General features: G+C 41.1%; 1 protein-coding gene across 5 annotated transcripts in view; it reads right to left on the reverse strand.

Moving 5' to 3' along the window:
* Usp40 (ubiquitin specific peptidase 40) overlaps positions 1 to 22,849 on the reverse strand; it is a 74,645-nt gene extending 51,796 nt beyond the window's left edge. For 3 of the 5 annotated variants that reach the window (XM_090355071.1, XM_090355070.1, XM_090355069.1), the window contains exons 1-6: positions 22,735 to 22,845; positions 21,684 to 21,897; positions 12,624 to 12,691; positions 10,325 to 10,438; positions 6,928 to 7,092; positions 4,990 to 5,136 (exon numbers count right to left, since the gene is read on the reverse strand). In XM_090355071.1, coding sequence (XP_090211197.1) covers positions 4,990 to 5,136; positions 6,928 to 7,092; positions 10,325 to 10,438; positions 12,624 to 12,691; positions 21,684 to 21,882 — 693 coding nt within the window. In that variant the 5' untranslated portion in view covers positions 21,883 to 21,897; positions 22,735 to 22,845. Of the gene's footprint in view, positions 1 to 4,989; positions 5,137 to 6,927; positions 7,093 to 10,324; positions 10,439 to 12,623; positions 12,692 to 21,683; positions 21,898 to 22,734 lie in introns of those variants that run through there. The other 2 variants (XM_090355073.1, XM_090355072.1) reach the window with 2 other exon arrangements.

Consider the following 22,849-nt stretch of genomic DNA (forward strand, 5'->3'; position numbering starts at 1 on the left):
AAGGGTAGGGCGGTAGCCTGGTGCTGAAGAGCTCAGGGACAGCGCCAGGCGGAGTTCAAGCCCCCCGCCACCCCCCCTCCCCCGGCAAAAAGAAAATACAGGATAAGTTAACTATAATGTGACTAAGAAAAACTGCTAAAGTCAGAAAATCTGTTTCTATTTAGGTAGCATGAGTTGAGTTGGGAGTAGTGTTTCATGCCTGTAATTCCAGTACTCAGGAGGTTGATACAAAATTGTGAGTTAAGAGTTTGAGGCCAGTTTAGGCTTTATTAAGTGAGATACTGGTTCAAAATTTAAAAAAAAGAAAAAAAAAGCCTGGCATTGGTGGCTCACACCTGTAATCCTAGCTACTCAAGAGGCTGAGATCAGAGGATCATGGTTCAAAGCCAGCCCAGGCACAAAGTCCAAGAAATTATACAGTTAACCTGAAGAAAACTGAAAGTGGTCTTGTGGCTCAAGGGGTAGGGCAGTAGCCTTTAGCTGAAGCGATAAGGGACTGCATTCAAGCCCAGAGTTCAAGCCCCATCACTGATTCCCCCCCCCCAAAAAAAAGAAGGAAAGAAAAAATATAAAAAGAGCAAAACAACAGCACCCCCTACATCCCTGGCTCAGAAATCCTGCAAAATAAAATCTAAAGTTATACAAATATATTAGCCTATTTAAAATATTTAGGTAGCACAGACTAAATTAGTCTTTTCTGGAGAGCATATTCATAATAAATTAAATTAAAACTAGAATGAAATGCAATTTTATTTCTCATGGCTTAAGTAGAATGAAAATTTAAAAGCATTATGACAAAAATTTCCACTGAAAAATAAATTAAATCAAACCAATGACATGGACTTGGAAAGTGGCTTAGTGATAGAGTGCTTGCTTAGCATGCATGAAGCCCTGGGTTCAATTCCTCATTACCACATACACATAAAAAAACAGAAGTGTCACTGTGGCTCAAGTGGTAGAGTACTAGCTTTGAGCAAAAGAAGCTCAGGGACAGTGCCCAGGCCCTGTTTTGTTTGGCAAAAAAACAAAACAAAGAAAACCTTCACATAATAAAAGATATATAAAACAACTATACTTGTTTAACAAAAGATTCTTATTAGCAAAGAGTTCTTGATTTACTAAGTATGAATTCAACACCAAACTAAGAATGTATATCTTTGTAAGACTTTCCTAAACTCTGAATTTTATGCTTATTTTATTAAATTGTTAATTACAGAACCAAAGGTAAAGTATAGAACAAACAAGCAGATGATAAACCTCTCTCTTTGGGTCTATAACAGGGCTAAGGCTAGATGAAAATAGATATTGAACAGCATATAGAGTCCGTTCGATAGCCACAGGATTTGTCTTTATTATATTTTCTTCTATCCTCTCCAGATTGCAAAATCAGTACTGTGTTATCTAAACAGTGCTCATTTTATGTTGAAACTATACAATGATTGTCAGCTACAGGAATCACCTCAACTGTTTTCCTTCAGTGTCATCAAAGAGTAACAGCATAGATCTGCCTTTTGAGGTAGCTGTTTAAGAGAATACTTAATAACTGACTGAGTGCATTCAAGTTTATAGTGTTTATGGCATTATAATGTATAATCCAATAGCAGTGCAGATAAAGACAGCAGCTAGGCTAATATGTCCTTGGTCACAAGTACAAAGAGTTCAGATAAAGGCCAGATCAAGGTAATGGAAGGTACATCCAAGTCAGAGGAACAGAATTTAACATTAATGATTTTTGTATATATATATATATATGTGCGTGTGTGTGTGTGTGTGTGTATACATATATAGATAGATATAGTCACTTATAAATTTCCTATAGTAATCACTTTATATTCATGTTAATAAATTTCTAGTACTTAGCAGTTAGCACTATAATGCTTTTGCTGAAAATTATCTCTGCAAAAAAGCTATATTAAAAACAAGTCTAAGCGGGGTCCTGGTAGCTCACACAGATAATCCTTGCTACTTAGGAGGCTGAGATCTGAGAATCACAGTTCATAGGAAGCCTGGGCAGAAAGTCTATGAAAGTTATCTCCAATTAACCAACAAAAAACTGGAAGTGGCCCTGTGACTCAAGGTGGTAGAATGCTGAGCAAAAAGAGCTTAGGGACAGGCCCTGAGTTCAAGCTGCATGACCAAAAATCAAACCAATTTCGAGCTGGGCATCATAGTATATGCTTACAGTTAGCACACTGAGGATACCAAGGCAGTAATATTGAGAGTTTCAAGTTAGCCCAGAAAACAAAATTAAAAAACAAAATGATTTCAAAACAGCCATTTCCAGCCGGGTGCAGTGGCTCACGCCTATAACCCTAGCTACTCAGGATGCTGAGATCTGAAGATCAAGGTTCAAAGCCAGCCTGGGCACAAAAGAACCTGAGACTCTTACCTCCAATTAACCTCTAGAAAAGGAAGTAGGGCTTGGCTCAAGGGTAGGGTGGTATCCTTGAGCTGAAGAGTTCAGGGTCAATGCCCAGGCCCAGGGGTAGAGTGGTAGCCTTGAACTGAAGAGCTCAGGGACAGTGCCCAGGCCAAGTTCAAGCCCCATGTGCCCCCCCCTCCAAAATAGCCAAATGTAAGTAACATAACAACACCAAAAGGACTAAAGGTACTGCTCAAGTGGCAGATTGCTTGTCTACAGAGGGCAAACTCCAATACAGCAAAAATAGAAAGAAAAAAGACAACAATAACAACAAATGCCAATTTGACAGTGAAATATCACACACATTAATACACTGTGAAAGGATGGTTGCTAGATTATAAACGAAGGAAAACACCTCGAGTCTATAAAACATTTTCATAAAAGCTGTCCTTTGAGGTTATTTATATGCCACACTTGTTGAGAATAAGTAGGTAAGATACACTCAATGCAAAAGGCTCAGCTACTAAATCATAAAGACCTTACATCAGAACTGGACAAAAATCAGTACCAGGAGCTTGGCCAGTGGTAGAGAGCTTGCCTAGCATGCACAAAGACCCAGGTTCAATTCCTCAATACCACATATGTAGAAAAAGCCAGAAGTGGTGCTGAGGCTTAAGTGGTAGAGCTCCAGCCTTGAGAAAGTCCAAGGACAGTGCTCAGGCCCTGAGCTCAAGCCAGGACTGGCAAAAAAAAAAAAAAAAAAAAAAAAAAAAAATCAGTACATGGCTGATTTCCAGCAATGCCAAAGTACTGATAAAAGAAAACACCGCCATTTGAAATATGATGTAAAATAAAATAATCAATTATTTAATAAAAAAAAGAAAACATTGCCAAATCATAAAGCAGCTGGGTTGTGCAAAATTTACGATGTATGATAGTGCTCTCATTTCCCTTCTTGTCAAGTTCTAGACTAACTGAATATATGTATACATTAGAGTAATATCAGAATTCCATGCTATTGATCTGCTTTGTTTCTGATTGATTGATTCACTGCCCATACTGGGACTTGAACTCTAGGTTTCTTGCTCTCACTTGTTTTTTTTTTTTGCTCAAGGCTTTTTTTGCTACTTGAGTCACCCCTCCATGTCTGGCATTTTGTTGGTTAATTGGGGATAAGTGCCTCATGGACTTTCCTGCCTGAGCTGGCTTTGAATTGTGATCCTCATATCTCAGCCTTCTGAGTACCTAGGATTCCAGGGATGTGAGCTGCCAGTGCCCAGCTGGTTTTCTTTTCTAGCCAAAGGATGCAGATGCTTTCATCTTTCACACTGTATTTTTCTTGATTCTATAGAAAGAACGGGGAAAGCATTCTGTCCAGGCTTGTAATTAGCAAACGTTCACATACAGTAGGAAAAGGCATACTGGATTTGTTAGATTGAAGAACTTATATATCAAGATTATAAAATAACTTCATATTTTGAAAAATGGAGACAGTCATCTACTCTCACAATAAAAAATGGAAAGTATACTTGGCAGGCTGCTTCTTAGCAAAAATAAATTGTCTCCTTTGTAACAGTAATTTACCAAAAGCAGGGACTTCACCCTACCTAATAGGAATACTGAAGAAACCAGTATGTCCCTCCATGGGCACAAATAAAGTTTTCCTGAGAAACAAGGAAGTTGAGAAAGAGCTTTAGGTTGAAAGCTTTAACATTTTTTTTTTTTTGCCAGTCCTGGGCTTGAGCTCAGGGTCTGAGCCCTGTCCTTGGACTTTCTCAAGGCTAGCACTCTACCACTTGAGCCTCAGCACCATTCCCGGCTTTTGTCTATGTATGTGGTACCAAGGAATCGAACCCCGGTCTCCGTGCATGCTACGCAAGCACTTTAACCACTAGGCCAAACTCCCGGCCCCAAGCTTTAACATTTTTTATTGCAAAAAAAAAAATTTAAAGAGGGCCAGGAGTTTGGTCTAGTGATAAGAGTGCTTGCATAGCATGCACTTGGTACCACACACACGGAAAATTTCTCAGTACCACATACACAGAAAAAAAAGCCAGAAATGGGGCTGTGGCTCAAGTGGTAGAAACTTAGCCTTGAGAAATGCTCAGGCCCTGAGTTCAAGCCCCAGGACTGGAAAAAAAAATTAAAGAAAGCTGGACACAACGGCTCATGCCTGTAATCCTAGCTACTCAGGAGACTGAGATCTAAGGATCCAGGTTCAAAGCCAGCCTGGGCACTAAAAAGTCTGTCAGACTCAACTCCAATTAACCACCAGAAAAACGGAAGTGGCACAGTAGCTCAAGGAATAGGGTGGTAGACTTGAGCTGAAAAGTTCAGGGACAGTGCCCAGGCCCAGAGTTAGGGTTCCATGACTGAAAAAAAAAAATTAAGATTTAATAAAGTAAATGTTTTCACAACTTTAAGTGTCAAGAGCTTTAAGCGGGGGCTAGGTTGTTATTTAGTGGCAAAGTGCTTGTGTGCCAAAGTGCTTGCTTAGTAACATGCAGGGTTTGATGATGTCTAGTAGCCCCCCACCCCCCCAAAAAAAAGAGCTTCAAGTACATCCACACCCTTCAGGTAGAAGACTTTCCTGTCTAGAATCACTAAAATGAAGATGGCAGCCTTACCTTGGCTGCCTTAACCAGCCGGTCACAAGTTCCACAGTGGTACAAATTGTCATAGTCAAAAACTTCCTCTTCCACGTACATGTTCCAGAGGGCATCTTCCAAACTTGATACATTTTTGACTGCTACTGTTAGATCTAAGAAATCTTCCTAGAATACACAAGAATGGAGTACAGGAAAAAAAAAATTTTCAGACACAACACCAGCCTAAATGTTTATACTAAGATATAGGTGAATCCATCAGATGCAGTGGAATTCTTAACACTAAAGTTCCCTTCTTTCTAAATCAAACTACAATCTAACTTAAAAAATGTATTAGGAAAGCATTTATAAAGGAAGTATTTTATGAGTTTCAATGTAGAACAGTAATCTTTCTTAAGAAACCAACTGAATTTTTTTTTCCCCCCGGGCCTGGGCTTAAGCTCAGGGCCTGAGCACTGTCCTTAGGGTTTTCTCAATACTAGCGCTCTACCACTTGAGCCTCAGCACCACTTCTGGCTTTTTTTCTATGTATGTGGTACTGAGAAATCAAACCTAGGTCTTGGGGCGTGCTAGGCAAGCACTCTACCACTAGGCCAAACTCCCAGCCCTACCAACTGAAATTTAAATACAATCTACAGTGTTTAGTAGCACAATAAAATTTCTAAGTAATAAAGTAACACTTGTAAAAAGTTCATGCTCACAACTTACAATGTGCTTTATGCACACTGGGCTTTGTAATTACTTTGTGAATTATTACATTAGAACTAAGTCAGTCGGATACTAATTCAAAGACATACAGGACATCTTAGTTATTTTCAAATTAGCATAGGAGAGAAAGGGCAAGAATTTTTGTTTTATGTTTTAGAGACAGAGTAATCTAGGCTGGCTTCTAACTGAACACTCCCTTGGACTCACCCCTCAAGTGCTGGGATGAAGAAAGAATGGGGCTAGAGATAAAGCCCAGTGGTAGACTGCTTATCTAGCATGTGCAGGGCCTGACTTCCACCTCTAGTACAAGAAAGTCAACAATGACAGTTCATTTAAGTTGGGTATGGTGGAACATGCCTAGATTCCCAGAACTTGGGAGCCTAAGATAGGAGCATCATTTGAGGCTAGTCTGGACTGCATAATAAAGTCTTGTCACAAAAACAAAGAAGAGGATAGATATAGACACATACTTACATATTTATAGTCATATATTTTTATATACCTAAATTACAACTGCACATTTTGAAAATGGCAAACTTTTCAGTCACACAGTCAAATACAGAAACTTCTTAGAACTCTTGCCAAAACAAAGTGAATTTTTATTAAATGGACTAGGAATAAAATTATTAGTTCTGTAAGACTTGCAAATCAGATTAGATTCACATGAACAAGTTTCTAATTTCTATTTTCATCATATCAAATGAATAATTTATAAGGAAGGTTATAAAAATTAAAGCAGATTATAGCTTTAAATGTGACAGATATAGTTCAGACATTTAATAAATGAAGCATGCATACAAACATTCTAAAGGATATTAATAAACTAAATCTAGTATTTAGAGATACTTGTCAACTTAAACACCTCTCAGACTTCTGTATTTTATTCCTCCCCAATTAGCTCTCCTTATACCACTCCAATCATGATGATACTACCTCCTTTCAGGGTCAGAGTTTTCTGAATACTCCCCACAATAACAGTCCTGAATGAAAATTATCTTAAGATATTTGTTTCTTTCATTTTATGTGAAAAAAATCTGGAGTAATAAAGTGATTTTTTAATAATAAAGTAAATCTGGAATAATAATAACAATAATAATAAGAAGATGTATTTAGAGTAAAACTGAAAAAAAATTCTGATAATTGCTACTAATAAGCATGCTAATCTTTGTGATCTGTAATCAGACCACAGATTTAATTATATGACTTCCAGCTGACTGTATAGTTTATATTAAAATAGTCCTGCACATTCACCTGCTTCTCACTGACGTTCTTACATTCTGTACACACAATCTGGTTAACCACAGTTCCGTGGTACAGGCGATTGATAAGGTCATGGCCAGAGGTCCCGACCAAGGAGGTTTCCAAAGCACTGAAGAGAATGCGATTGAGTTCCTGCACATCATGTTGTCTCATTTCCTGCAGAACAGTATATTTTAAACGTGATTTTGTGCTGCAGACTTTAAAAAAATAGACTTAAAACACAGTTCAAACAAAAACCCAAGATGAATCCAGAAATCCATGCTAAACCTTGATTTGCTTACAAGGCTATTTAAGTGAAATCAGCTGGTAACAGGTTATAAAATGTTTTGATTTACACTACAGAATGAAAAGGCAGTGTTCAGTGTATACATATAACTGCACCCACAGCCGAAAGGTATGTTTTTCTTCTTTTCTTTTTCTTTTTCTTTTTTTTGCCAGTCCTGGGCTTGAGCTGAGGGACTGAGCACTGTCCTTGGACTTTCTCAAGGTTAGAGTTCTACCATCTGAGCCTCAGCACCATTTCCAGCTTTTTTCTATGTATGTGGTACTGAGGAATCGAACCCAGGTCTTCATGCATGCTAGGCAAGCACTCTACCACTAGGCCAAACTCGGCCCTGAAATTTGTTTTTCTTGTGAAAAAGCACACTGGAAGCCCAGTGCAGTGGCTCACGTCTGTAATCCTAGCTACTCAGGAGGCTGAGTTCTGATGATCGAGATTCAAAGCTAGCCTGGGCACAAAAGGGCCTGAGACTTTATCTCCAATTAACCTATAGAAAACTGGGAAGTGGGGCTTGGCTCAAGAGTAGGATGATAGCCTTGAGCTGAAGAGCTCAGGGACAGCACGCAGGCCAAGTTCAAGCCCCATGACCCGCCAAAAAAAAAAAGAAAAGAAAAGCAAAAGCACACTGAACCATGCCACAGAAAAATAGTAGAGAAGAATACAAATGGTTCTTGCCCACAAGCAAGAACCAGCAGTGTGTGAACAAGTAAATCTCCCTTAGATCACAGTAGCTGGTGACATTTGACAAGTCAACATTGAAGAACTACAACTTAATGCTCTGAGGTAAAAACCAGCAAAAACAAGATTAACATTTACTGTTCCTAAGAAAATATCTAAGTGAACCATATAACTGTACTTGAACTAGTTCTTTAAAAACATTTTATAGCGGGGCACTGGTGACTCACAACTTTAATCCTAGCTACTCAGGAGATTGACATCTGGGGATAGCAGTTCAAGAACAGCCCAGACAGGCAGGAAAGTCCATGAAACTCCCATCTCTAGTTAACTACCAAAAAAGCTAGAAATGGTGCTGTGTCTCACAGTGATAGAGCACTAGACTTGAGCACAAAAGCTCAAGAACCTGAGTTCTAGTCGTAGGGCTAGTGCATAAACACACACACACACACACTCTTGATAAAGCACAGTCACAGTGCGTACCACCACTGAGCAGTAGAGAAAAGGAGAAGCAGCAGTAGAAAAGGTCTTTCAGGAAGGTAGGGTCCTAGGAGCCAGGAGATAGAGGAGTTTTACCAAGGGTGATGTGCGCAAGGGTGATGTGACCCAGCCTACCTCAGGACAGAGAAGTGTCTTTTGGTCTTGGCACATAGATGCCATGGTAGAATTTATCAAAAATAGCCAGGAGGCAAAGGAATGAGGAATAGTACAAAAGTAGAGACTATGAAGAAAGAAATGAAGAAGTAAGTTTCATGTGATGGGAGGCAGAAAAAGGGGATGAAAACTGAGTAAGGTGTGGGACTTGGCATCTTTTTCTTGCCTTTTAAAGTACAAGACACAGGGTTGGGGAGGTGGCTCAAGTAGTAGCAGACCTGCCTGGTGAGTATAAAGCCTGGAGTTCAAATCCCAGTACCACCAAAACAACAACAAAAAAAATCTTTAAAATACAAGACAGTAGAGAACGTAAATTTGTGCTACCATACTGGCCCTGAGGAACAGGACACTTGTGGTAGTTTTTCAGCTGTTTCTAAATATGCCTTCATTTGGCAATGGTGCCACTACAGGTGTAGTCCTGGAGGGCTTCCTACAAAATTTTACGTAGAAAAATCCATAAAGAAAGCTGGGCTCGGTGGCTCACACCTCGGTAGCTACTCAGGAGGCTGAGATCTGAGAATCACAGTTCAAAGCCAGGCCAGGCACTAAGGACTGTGAGACTCTCCTCTCCAACTAACCACTAGCACTGTGGCTCCAGAGGAAGGGAGGTAGCCTTGAGCCGAAGAGCTCAGGGACAGTGCCCAGGCCTAGATTTCAAGCCCCATGACCCACCAAAAAAAAAAAAAAAAAAAAAATCCAAAAATGAAGAATTTTGTATTGTTTTAAGAAATAGGGAACTGCATGAAAACAGACAACCAAGTTTACCAAGAATCGCCTGGGGAGAAGGGAAAGTGACAATGACAAATCAGACTTATTTAGTGATGATAATGCTGATAACATCAGCATTATCCTTGTTGCTGACAAATGTTTAGTGCTTGAATGTGGTAGAATGCCCTTTAGGAACTCTAATAAACAAAGGGGAGGAATACCACTCCTACTCCCCATTGCAGAAGAAAATGAATAGTCAGGGATAAATCAGGATGGAGAACATGAAAACACTGGCCACAAATGGAAGACTGAAGACTGAGCAGATTGCCCCATATATGGCAAATAATTTCTACATGCTGTTTCTAGGTGTTTTTTTGTTTTTTTTTTTTCCTTCCGTCCTGGACTTGAGCTCAAGGCCTGAGCACTGTCCATGGACTTTCTCTCAAGGCTAGATCTCTACCACTTAAACCTCAGCACCACTTCCGGCTTTTTTCTATGTATGTGGTACCAAGGAATGGAACCCAGGTCTTCGAGCACGCTAGGCAAGCACTCTACCACTAGGCCAAACTCCCGCCACCCCCTCTTTTTTTTTTTTTCCCCTCTGGGCTATAGGGCTTGAACTCAGCCTGGGTGCTATCACTGAGCTCTTCAGCTTAAGGCTACCACCCTACCATCAAGCCAAGCCCCACTTCCCGTTTTCTAGAGGTTAATTGGAGATAAGAGTCTCAGTTCCTTTTGTGTCCAGCTGGCTTTGAACCTTGATCCTCAGATCTCAGCATCCTGGGTAGCTAGGATCACAGGTGTGAGACACCACGTCCAATTTAGGTGTTTTCTTTTTTTTGTTGTTTTGTTTTTTAAATCTCAACAAGACTTGATGAAGATTATTTTAGAAAAGAATTACAAAGACATCAGTTCCTATACTTCTCCCAAACCCCAAGTCACAACCACACATAAACCCATGTATACAGTACCCATTGAACAAATATCCCTCTGGCTTGTAAGTACTTAATGTAAAGCAACAATCAAACAATAGACCAAGATTGTAAGACAAGATTACCCAGGTCTTCATACCTCATTGCTGGTCCACCCAAAGCTGTCAGTGAGGTCTGTTGTAGAGGCAGCTTCCTGGTCTAAGAGCAGAAGCTGAGCAAACAAGCGCTGCAATTGTAAAGGTATAATTCGAACCTGGGGGACAAAGCAAATGCATTTTACATGAGCCTTTTAACATACTGAGGAAAGATTTGTAAAAGAACAGTAGACTGGTTTTACCCTACCTCTAGTTCATTCAACAGAGTGTATAAATCTCTCATTACAAAGAACTAATTAAGATGCAACTCTTTGGAATTCTAATGTAGTCTAAAAAGTTTTAGATATTTTAAGAGTTTTCAATCTTGGCATGCATATTTCAAGTCAATATTAAGACTAAAACTAAAACCCAAATAAACCACCCAAATCATCACAGCAGAATATCTCCTATTTCATTTTTTCCCTATCACTGATAGATTCCTACAGGTCATATAGGACACATCTCCTCTGGAGTCCTGGTGCTTCTTGGGGCTAGTGGAATCCTCTTGCCCTTTCTGCTGGGTTTGGGCTGCTCTTGCCTTACATCAAGCAAGGCTCTTCAGAATCCAGTCTGCAGATTAGACTTTGAGAGTTGAAGTGGGAACAGGCATTTAGAAACTTCTGTGGAAATTTTACTATATTGATCTGTAAAGGTTGAGAGGGGAAAATGACATAAAAACTGGCTGCTTATCACACAATTGGTTTGAGAAGCACTGGGTAACATCATGAAACACTGCAGTAAAGAATTACAGCTGGGGACCAGGAGTTTGGCCTAGTGGTAAGAGTGCTTGCCTAGCAGCATGCAGGAAGACAGGAAGACCTGGATATATATATATATATATATATATATATATATATATATATATATATATATATATAAAAATATATATATATGCATTAGTGGTGCTGTGGCTCAAGTGGTAGAGTGCTCGCCTTGAGAGTGCTCAGGCCCTGAGTTTAAGCGCCCCAGGACTGGAAAAAAAAAAAAGTACATTTTTCTAGCCAGGTGCAGTGGCTCACACCGGTAATACTAGCTACTCAGGAGGCTAAGATCTGAGGATCAAGGTTCAAAGCCAGCCTGGGCACAAAAGGACCAGAGACTCTTATCTCCAATTAACCTCTAGAAAATGGGAAGTGAGGCTTGGCTCAAGGGTAGGGTGGTTGCCTTGAGCTGGAGAGCTCAGAGACAGCACCCAGGCCAAGTTCAAGCCCCATGACCCACCAAAAAAAAAAAAAAATTTACAGCTGGTCATGGTGATTCATGCCTATAATCCTAGCTAAGGACTTAGGAGATTCATGCCAGTAATCCTAGCTAAGGATTTAGGAGATTCATGCCTGTAATCCTAGCTACTTAGGAAGCTGAGATTTGAAGACTGAGGTTCACACCCAGCCCTGGCAGACAAAGCTAAGAAATTCTTAAAACCAACTAGCCAGCAAAAGGCCAGAAGCAAAAGTGTGACTCAAGTGGTAGAGTCTCAACCTTGGGCAAAAATACCAAGAGAGCTTGAGATCTTGAATTAAATCTCAATACTGATGTGTGTGATGTATTCACGTGCACACATGCATGCATGAGTGTGTGGCACGCGCGCACACACACACACACGCACGCAGATTTGAGCATCATGGTGAGGAGTAGAGGGCTGGACAGGGACAACATGACTTATAGCTCTGTCTGAAATTTAATTTCTCTACAGCAACATACAAAATAACAACACCAAATAAATTCCATAACACCAAATTGAAAAATATTTCTTTCAATAATTCTTTCTCCATATTGTGCAAATAAGTGCATTAAATAGATGTTCTGGTGGGCTAATGTGGACAATTTATTAATATCTCTACTGTAAGTTATAAACATAGCATTGTAAGATAAGTTTATCAAAGTATTACCAGCATTGTACTGGAAAATTCTGCTGTTTAGAAAGATAATTTCATTGCTAAGAGTAAAAAGCAAATCACTTTATAAAAATAAAGAATACAGGGCCGGGAGTTTGGCCTAGTGGTTAAAGTGCTTGCCTAGCATGCATGAAGACCTGGGTTCGATTCCTTGGTACCACATACATAGAAAAAAGCCAGAAGTGGTGCTGAGGCTCAAGTGGTAGAGCTCTAGCCTTGAGAAAGCCCAAGGACGGTGCTCAGACCCTGAGCTCAAGCCTAGGACTGGCAAAAATAAATAAATAAATAAAAATAAAGAATACACTGGTAATAAATATTATGGTTTTCTATGGATAAGCAACTTAACTCCTCTTTTAAAAACCATTTCTTTAATATTTCAAAAGACACCAGTAAGTTATAGATTTAATACCTTTGCATCAGGTTTATCCTTATCTTCTAAGGAACCAAGCTCTTCTGGACCAAGAGAAAATAAAGCTTCTAAATAAAAGTAGAACCAGAGATGTCAATGACATGATTTCATCTTAGAAAACAATCATTAGAAAGCCAAAACCACAACTAAGCAATATCCTTAAAGACCTAAAAATATGACTGTAGCCATATTTACACCCTCAATCTGCACTTGCTTCTTACAACATTTTTGTGCACTGAATCTAAGAAAATAAAGTGATATGCTAAGGTTTCAGAATGGGGAGGATCCCAAACCCCCATCAATCATTAGTTCACACACCTAAAAGTACACATACAGGGAATGGTGGGGCATACTTGTAATCCTAGCACTTGGGAAGCAGACATAGGAGGATTTCAAGGCCTGCTTAAACTTCATATCAAGTTAGAAGCCAGCCTGAACTCCGTAACAAGACCCTGGCTCAAAAACCCAAAGCTAGAGAAGTAGGTCAGTGGCAGAGTGCTTCTAGCACATGCAAGGCCTTAGGTTCAATCCACAGCACCATAAAATCATACTCAGACCATCTATGAACAGTATCATCAGAAATAACTGATTTTTGTTGCCTCTGGTGGCAGGAACTCCAAAGTCATAGGGAATCCCAGGAAACACAGAATGACATGTATGCATTTTCAAAAACAAGGCTGACAATCCATCTTTCATGGGAAGGACCATCTTTTACCTTGATGTTACACAATTCCCTTGTGGGGAGTGGGGTATACAAATGTCTTTTCTGTGGATAATGGGTAAAAGGTGCCAACTTTGTATCAGTCTCCATAATTTAAAAACAGTGATTTAGCATGTAGGTTCATCACTCATTGAGGGTATATATTAATCTTTTAGGAAGTCTGTATCCTGATTTCCTCCAGGGAAAATTTGATATGCTCCAGGAAGACAATGGATATTAAGTGTATATGTTTTTATCAGAAACAGTTGTAGTTCAAGTAATTAATGTATGGTATAGTCCCCATGAAGTTCTGAGACTGGACAAAAATGAACTGTAAGCCTATAGGTTAAAGCATAAACCATTCACACAGCACCGGGCATGGTACCTCACACCTGTAACCTAGCTACCCAGGAGCCCAAGACCTGAGGATCGAGGTTCAAAGCTAGCCTGGGCACTCAAGACCATGAGACTCTTATCTCCAATTAATGACTAGAAAAATGGAAGTGGGGCTGTGGCTCCAGGGGTAGAAGAGTAGCTTTGAGCTGAAGAACTCAGGGACAGTGTCCAGGCCTAGAGTTCAAGCCCCAGGACCACAAAAACAAAAACAAAAAAATATTCACACAGGGTCTTTATTATCCTCACTACTCCTAGCTACATTATCCTCAGAGTACAATGAACTCAACTTGCCTTAATCTAAAATTATATATGTATCTATATCTATCTATCTATCTATCTATCTATCTATCTATCTATCTGTGTCTTCAAATTTTCTCCCCCACTGCTATTAGTCTTTACCTTTCCCCAAGTATAGTTCTCCTTTACATGGACAGGATTTTGCTTGAGCTGTGCAAGGGCACACATCCCCTATATCAAAGCCAAAGCCATGTCTTTGGCCAGCCACAAAAAGCTAGCCTGCAGCTGTCAGTCCTACTCCTGCCTTGGGCCAGCTTCCATGAGCCACCACTACCCTTACTTTTTTCCTCAATCTTTTCTTCAGTCTCTCTTTTTCTCTTCCTCTTCACTCCCCTCCTCTCCTCTCTCTTTTTGAGTCAGAGACTCACTACGTAGCCTACACTGACCTCAAACTTGTGATTTTTCCTGCCTTGGCCATCTAAGTGTTTCTCAGTCTCTTTTTGGACTTTCTAAAGACTAGAGCTCTATCACCATTTCTGGCCTTTTCAATGTACGTGGTACCAAGGAATTGAACCTGGGTCTTTGTGCATACTAAGGCAAGCACTCTACCACTAGGCCAAATTCCCAGCCCTCTCAGTCTCTTCTTGAGATTACTTTTCTTTTTTTTTTTTTTTTTGCCAGTCCTGGGCTTGAGCTCAGGGCTTGAGCACTGTCCTTGGACTTTCTCAAGGCTAGAGCTCTACCACTTGAGCCTCAGCACCACTTCTGGCTTTCTTCTATGTATGTGGTACCGAGGAATTGAACCCGGGTCTTCATGCATGCTAGACAAGCACTTTAACCACTAGGCCAAACTCCCGGCCCCTTGAGATTACTTTTCTACTTCAAGTTGCCCTTTAACTTCAACCATATTAAAATCTGAAAACAACAACAAAAAGAATTTAGCCCTCTTAGCTAATGCTGAAAATTCTTTACCTTTACTTTTTTCTTTTTTCCTTCCTTCCTTCCCTTCTTCCCTCTCTTTCTCTCCCTCCCTGCTCGCTCCCTCCCTTCCTCTTCCCAGCCCTCCTTTTCTTTTGTGAGTCATGTGGCTTGAACTCAGCCTGGGCGCTGTCCCTGAGCTTTTCAGCTCAAAGCTACCACCCTACCCTTGAGCCAAGCCATTTCTTTTTCTAGAGGTTAACTGGAGATAAGGGTCTCAGGTCCTTTTATGCCTGGACTGGCTTTGAAGACTGATCCTCAAATCTCAGCCTCCGAAGTAGCTAGGATTACAGGTGTGAGCCACTGCACCCAGTCTATCTTTCTCCCTCCCCCCCTTCCTTTCTCTCTCTCTCTCTCTCTCTCTCTCTCTCTCTCTCTCTCTCTTTGTCTTACAGCTTGAACTCAGGGCCTGAGCACTGTTCTTGGGCTTTCCACAAGGCTAGTGCTCTACCACTTGAGCCACAGTACCACTTCTGGCTTTTTCTATGTATGTGGTACTGAGGAATCAAGCCCAGGTCTTTTGTGCATGCTAGGTAAGCATCTACCACTAGGCCACATTCCCAGAACTTCAAGAGTTTCTTTTGACCAAGGCTATCACTCTACCACTTGAGCCACAGCACCATTTCCTGCTGTTTCTGTTTATGTGGTACTGAGGAATCAAACCCAGGGCTTCATGCATACTAAGCAAGCACCTCTACCACTAAACCACATTCTCAGCCCTTTACACTTTTTATTATCATCAATTAGTTGTACAAGGAGATTTTTATTTAGACCTTCATTTCCTCCATCACTCTCTCTTATTTCCCTTTCCTAAAAGCTTCATTTTTTTCTTTTCTTGTATTTTTTTTGATGGTGGAGGGGTGCTGGTTGTGGGTTTGAACTCAGACTTGAGTGCTATCCCTGAGTGTCTATTGCATCAAGGCTAGTTGTCTACCACTTGAACCACAGCATTACTTCCAGCCTTTTCTGAGTACTCTGTTGGAGATGAGTCTTATAGACTTTCCTGTCTGAGCTGGAGTCAGATGGTAACCTTTAGATCTCAGCCTTCTAAGGAGCTAGGATTTACAGGTGTGAACCACCAGTGCCTAGCTCATTTTCCACCCTTTCACATGTACATAAAGTATGTTGACCAAATTTACTTTCTTTCACCTTCTGCACTCTTTCTCACTCCCATTTATACCCCCATCACAGGAAGGGCATGTTTTACATTCTTGCCTTTTGTTTTTCTGCTCTTCATTTATAGTTTTGCCACCGTATTTTCTTCAGTAAAGCTGGAAATTCCTGAGAGTGGAATTATTCAATGTATCAAGAGGAAAATTTTCTGGAGTGAACAGAATCAGGGACAATGCTAAAAATCTCCAGAAAAGGAAGTATTGGTTTTTTTTTTTTTTTTTTAGGCTTAGAAACAAGAGATCTACTACATTATTAAAGCTCTAATAAATTGGCTGGTGGTGGGAAGAGGTTCCTCTTCTGTGGCACAGCTATAGGATGAATCAGGCTATCCTAGGAGCATGGAGACCCTGAGGGGATTCTACATAATACTGGGGCCCCTAACCATTGCAATGCAAAGAGATCCACAAACTGGATTAAAAGAAACACAGAACACCAGGAAATGGAAAGACATCCCATGCTCATGGATAGGGAGAACCAATAGAGTGAAAATGGCCATACTGCCAAAATTGATATACAAATTCAATGCAATCCCCATCAAAATCCCAAAGACATTATTTACAGAAATAGAAGATATAATCCAAAGATTCATATGGAACAAGAAAAGACCTAGAATAGACAAAACAATTCTAGGCAAAAAGAGCAATGCAGGTTGTATTATAATACCAGACTTCAAGCTCTACTATAGAGCCATAATAACAAAAACAGCATGGTATTGGCACAAAACCAGACCAGAAGATCAGTGGAACAGAAGACCCAGAAATAGAACCACATACCTATAGTCAACTTGTATTTCACAAAGGACCCAAAGATAGTCAATGGAACAAACATAGTCTATTCAATTATTGGTGCTGGCAAAACTGGCTAGCCACATGCAGAAAACTAAAAAATGACCCTAGCCTTTCGCCATGCACAATCATTAACTCAAAATGGATCAAAGACCTCAATGTCAGACTGGAAACCTTGAAACTGCTACAGGACAGAGCTGGAGAGACACTGGAACTCATAGACACAGGCAAAAGATTCCTGAACAGAATCCCAGGGTCACAACAGATTGGAGAGAGACTCGATAAATGGGACTACCTAAAAATAAAAAGTTTCTGCACAGATAAAAGCATAGCTACTAAAGTAGAAAAGACAGCCAACCAACTGGAAACTCAAGAAACTAATCCCTGCCCCAAGCCCAACAAACCATTCACTAAATGGGCAAGGGAACTAAAGAGAGACTTATCAAAAGAAGAGGTTAAAAATGGCAGAAAAACATATGAGAAAATCCTCATCATCCATGGTCATAAAGGAAATGCAAATAAAAACAACCCTAAGATATCACCTTACCCCAACAAGAATGGCCAAGATTTTGAACTCAGACAATGACAATTGTTGGTGGGGTTGTGGAGAAAAAGGAACCCTACTACACTGCTGGTGGGATTGTAAACTGTTCAGCCACTCTGGAAAGCAGTGTGGAAGTTTCTTAAAGAACTGTAAATTGATCTTCTCCATGATCCTGCCATACCACTCCTGGGCATCTATCCTGAACATCATAACCCAAGATATGATAAGGACACCTGCTCAGCTATGTTCATCTCTGCACTATTCACAATAGCCAGGCGATGGAATCAACCCCGATGCCCTATTGCAGATGAATGGATACAGAAAATGTGGTATATATATATACAGTGGAATTCTACATAGCCAACAGACAAGATAAAATAATGACATTCACAGAGAAGTAGATAAATCTAGAGCAAATCATGTTGAGTGAGACAAGTCAAGACCAAGGAACAAAGGGCGCATGGTATCCTTAATATGTGGCTATTAGATCCAAACAGTACAAGAGCGAGGACTCAATATTTGCGTACCCAATGCTATGGACATGGTATTGGAAATATAAACACAACTACATAAAAATGTATGGCTCTAAAGACATAATGTTTTATTACATAGATTAATATGTATCTATGACACACAAACCCTCAGCCTAATTTTAATTATGTTTTAAAAACTAAGGGCCAGTGACTGTACATAGAGATTACCTTCTTGAATATTTGCTTGTTAAACATGTCATTTGAAATATGATGTAAAAATTAATGTTAATAAATTCTCTAATAAAAAAAAAGCTTAAGAGGAAACCTAGAGTTTTTATCCCATAATTTAGCTAGCTGTTATTCTCTCCTAACAACAAATTAAAACGTTGACTAAAAAGACCAAATTGAAAAAAAAAAAGCTATAGGCTACAGAAAGTTGAAGGGATTTGCCACATCTTTGAAAGTGAGCTTGTGATCTTGAAGACTGATTTTTGTTGTTGTCATTGTTGTTAACTTCTTGTTAGAACAGTTACCTATTCTGACACTAAAGAGCCCCTGCAGCCTTACCTGTTACTGAGAGATTAGAAACATATAAAAGCGAAATTAAAAGAATTAAATTGCATTGCTATAAATGCTACTCTTTCTAAAATGTCTTAGCATTTTTCTCCTCCTTGTCCTTGTCCTCGTCGTCTCCTCCTTCTCCTCCTCTTCCTCTTAATTCTTTTCCCTCCTCCATATCCTTCTTCCTCTCTCTCATTCTCCCGTAAGGCCAATATTAGGAGCCAAAGTATGAAATGTTCCTATGTCTCTAACAAGAACTCACAACTTGAGACTGAGAATGAATGTGCTCAGGACTTAAACCCAGCCCCAAATAGACATTCAAATAGCCATGTTTGATGAAATAAAATACAAATGAAGTATTTACCAAAAAAAAAAAAAAAAGAAGAAAGAAAAAGAAAATAAACAGAGAGCTGAGTGTCCTTGACTCATGCCTGTGATCCTAGAAGGTGGAAATCTCAGGATCATAGTTCAAAGCCAGCCCTACAGGAAAGACTGTGAGACTTTTCTTTTCCTGTTCGATCCTGGGGCTTGAACTCGGGGCCTGTGTACCATCTTTGAGCTTTCTCAAGGCTAGTGCCTACCACTTGAGCCACAGCACCACTTCCAGCTTATGTGTGAGTATGTGGTACCAAGGAATCAAAACCAGGGCCTTGTGTGTGCTAGGCGAGCACTCTACCACTAGGCCACACTTCTGGTCCAAGTCTGTAAGACTCTTAATTTTACTAAAACTAACAGAAACTAAAACAAAACTGGAAAGATAGAAGGAAGGCAAGCAGGCAGACAGGCAGGCGGGGCGAGGGAGAGGGCAAGAGGGAGGGAGGGAAGGAGGGAGGGAGAGGGAGAGGGGGAGAGAGAGATAGGGGGAGAGAGAGGGAAGGAAGGAGAGAGAGAGAAAGAGAGAGAGAGAGGAGGAAGGGGAATGAAGGGTAAGATAGAAAGGAAGAGAGAAAGGGAAGGAAGGAAAGGAGAGATAAAAGCAGAGACAGAGAAATGAAGAAAGAAAAGAAAGAAAAAAGGGAGGGAGGGAGGAAAAAAGAAAAAGGGAGGATGGAAGGAAGGACAGATGGGATAGGACAAACGTATAAATAGGGGCAAGAAATGAAGGGCCTAGTTAAGTCAATCTGATTTCTGAGGAAGTCCTCTTGATCCTAACAATAACCTCCCAACTTTTTGTTAAAATACAGAGCATCTGAGTGGGTTTCTATTCTTTTCTTTTTTCGGTAAGAGGGGGGAGAGTGGGTAATGGGGCTTGAACTTGGCCGGGGTGCTGTCTCTAAGCACTTCAACTCAAGGCTACCATGCTACCCCTGGGTTTAGGCACTGTCCCTGAGCTCTTCAGCTCAAGGCTACCTCCCTACCCCAGGAGCCATAGCCCCACTTCCTATTTTCTAGAGGTTAGTTGGAAATAAGTCTCAGGTCTTTTTGGGATGGCTTTGAACCTCAATCCTCAGATCTCAGCCTCCCAAGTAACTAGGATACAGATGTGAGCCTGGCTAGGGTTTCTACTCTTTATCTAAAATGAGTCTTTGGATTTCAGAATTTCTTGAGTTCAGAAAGATATGAAGAAAGTGTTATACATATATGATTTTCCATTCTCAGCAGGGTCTAGGCAGACAGAACCCTTTAATCAAGATTAACATCCTGAGAGCCAGTCACGGTGGCTCACCACTGTAATCCTAGCTACTCAGGAGGCTGAGTTCTGAGGATCAAGTCAAAGCCAGCCCCTGAGCACAAAAGGACCTGAGACTCTTATCTCCAATAAACCTCTAGAAAACTGGGAAGTGAGGCTTGGCTCAAGCATAGGCTAGTAGCTGAAGAGCTCAGGTACAGCATTCAGGCAGAGTTCAAGCCCTATGACTCACCCCCCCCCCCCCCCACACACACAAAAAAAAGATTAACATCCTGGGAATCACAGTATGAATAACAGTCCTAGTGAGACAAGAATCTGTATAGTTCCACAATACATTAAACGTGTGTATATGTATGTACATACATGTGTGCACTGTCCCTGAGCTTTTTTTTTTTTTTTTTTTGCTCAATACTAGCACTCTGTCAACTGAACCACAGATTCATTTCTGGCTTTTCTGGTAATCAACTGGAGATTAGAGTCTCAGATTTCCTACTTGGGCTAGCTTCACAATACTCAATCGCAGCTTCCTGAGTTGCTAGGCTTACAGGTATGACTGACTACCTTAGCACCTGGCTAGATTAAGTTCTGAGGCCAAAGTTTAGGTCAGATCAGATTTTCTGGATTTCAGAACTGCAGATGAGCAATTGTGAATGTGTATAAATACTAACACCTCAATCCACTCCAAAAATCAGCATATGACTGAATCTGGCCTAGGCGTTTGTAGAAAGTATTAAGACTCAGAAATACATGAATAAGGGCTGAGAGTTTTGCCTAGTGATAGAGTGCTTGCCTAGCATACATGAAGACCTGGGTTCAATTCTATGCTACCACATACATAGAAAAGCCGGAAGTAGTGCTGTGGCTCAAGTGGCAGAGCACTACCCTTGAGGAAAAAGCCCAAGGACAGTGTTGAGGCCTGAATTTAGGCCCCAGGACTGGAAAAAAAAAATGAATAAAAATATATGTACCCTGTTTCAAGACAGAATTTTCTTTAGGTTGTTTTAAATCATAGAAATTAGAAAATAAATTGCCTTCAAATTTTGTTATTAAACATTACTAAAATCAGTCACTATATTAACCTTCCTTGCAGAGAAAAACCATGAATTTGTATCTTATGTTTGCAACAATGAACATATACTGTGGAATACATTTTTTTTTCTTTGTGGATTTTTGGGGCTTGAACTCTGCCTGGGGACTATCTCTGAGCTCTTCAGCTCAAGGCTACCACCCTACCCTTGAGTCAAGCCCCATTTCCTGTTTACTAGAGGTTCATTAGACATAAGAGTCTCAGGTGCTTTTGTGCACAGGGGCTGGCTTTGAACCTTGATCCTCAGACCTCAGCCTCCTAAGTAGGTAGGTTCACAGTCGTGAGCCACGTGAGCCACACGCCCACTGGAATATAATTTTAAGAAACTCTAAAGCCGGTGGCTCACACCTGTAATCCTAGCTGAGATTTAAGGATCATGGGTTCAAAGCCAGCCTGCAGAAAAAAAAAAACCCAAACTCTATTTTTATTCATATAATTAGCTACACTTAAAGTCAATGGTATGTACAACTATTCAAATGCATGTAATATAGCATACCTCTGAATTCAGGTGTGAAATGAAGAGTCTGAAGAAGGGAATTGAGGTAACAGGTTCCACCCTGATTTCTTATTCCACTTAAATTGGTGAATTCTCTAGGAGCAGGTGGCTCCAACGTTTTAGTCTTTAAGTTCTTCCCTTTTCCACACTGATTATTTGACACACTGGAATAATCCTCTTCAAATAGGTCCCCAAACATTGTGGAATTTTTCTCCTTAAAAACAACAACAACAAAAAAGTGATGCTCCATAAACGCTTTTTACTTTTAAACACACGTTTCCCCCACGTCTTCCTTACACTTCGGAGAACTGATTTTTGTTCAATGCTTCGTAGACCAGACCGTTCGAAGGCAGTAAGATTTAAATGTTTTAGATTTCTAGCAGGACCCGCGGCTGCCGGGACGGGTGGCCTCGAAGAAGGTCCTCTATTTCTTTACACCTACAATGTGGCAGTACATTAAACCACACCGAGGCGCCGGCAGCGTCCACACGAAATGAGAGCTGTGTATTATTTTTTTTAATGCGTATTCACATTAGTCATGAAAAGGATAAAAATCACTGAAGGCCCAGTAGTCCTGGAGTCTGAGGGTTGGCAGGGAACTGGGTGCATCCACGACTGCCGCCCGCGCGCCCTGAGAACCGCGTGCCAGGCTGGACATTAGGGGGTCACGCAGGGGGACCTCTCCCAGGAGCCCGGCCCGCCGCCCGCAGGGCGGTGCGCGCGCCGCTCCCAGCCGCCCGCCCAGGCGGCCGGGACAGAAACGACCTGATTTTCCCTTTCAGCTCGTTCCCCACACCACACCGAACTCCAGAGTCCGCTCGGCCAAAGCCCCGGATTTCCAGTCCACCCGGCGGCCGGGGGTGGGGTGGGGTGGGGTCGGGGCAGCGACCCGGCCGGGACCGCGCGGCCCGCACCCCGGTCCGGACTCACGCCGCGGTCAGGCCCGGCCGCCCCTCGCCTCGCCATCCACCGGCCGTGCGACCCACGCCACTGTCCCCACACCTCCGTGTGCCTCCATCCCTCCCTGGATCCCGGGCCGGCCTCAACTTACAGCCTAAAGCCCAGACTCCCGCCCCGACCAGAACGCGAGGCGAACGGATTTAACTCCGCTGGGCGCCGCCATCTTGGCGTGGACTGGGGTCTCTGGGAACAGATTTTTTTTTTTT

Source organism: Megascapheus bottae, chromosome 21 (assembly GCF_031878675.1).
Source record: "Megascapheus bottae isolate mThoBot1 chromosome 21, mThoBot2.hap1, whole genome shotgun sequence".
In the NCBI taxonomy this organism is placed as follows: domain Eukaryota; kingdom Metazoa; phylum Chordata; class Mammalia; order Rodentia; family Geomyidae; genus Megascapheus; species Megascapheus bottae.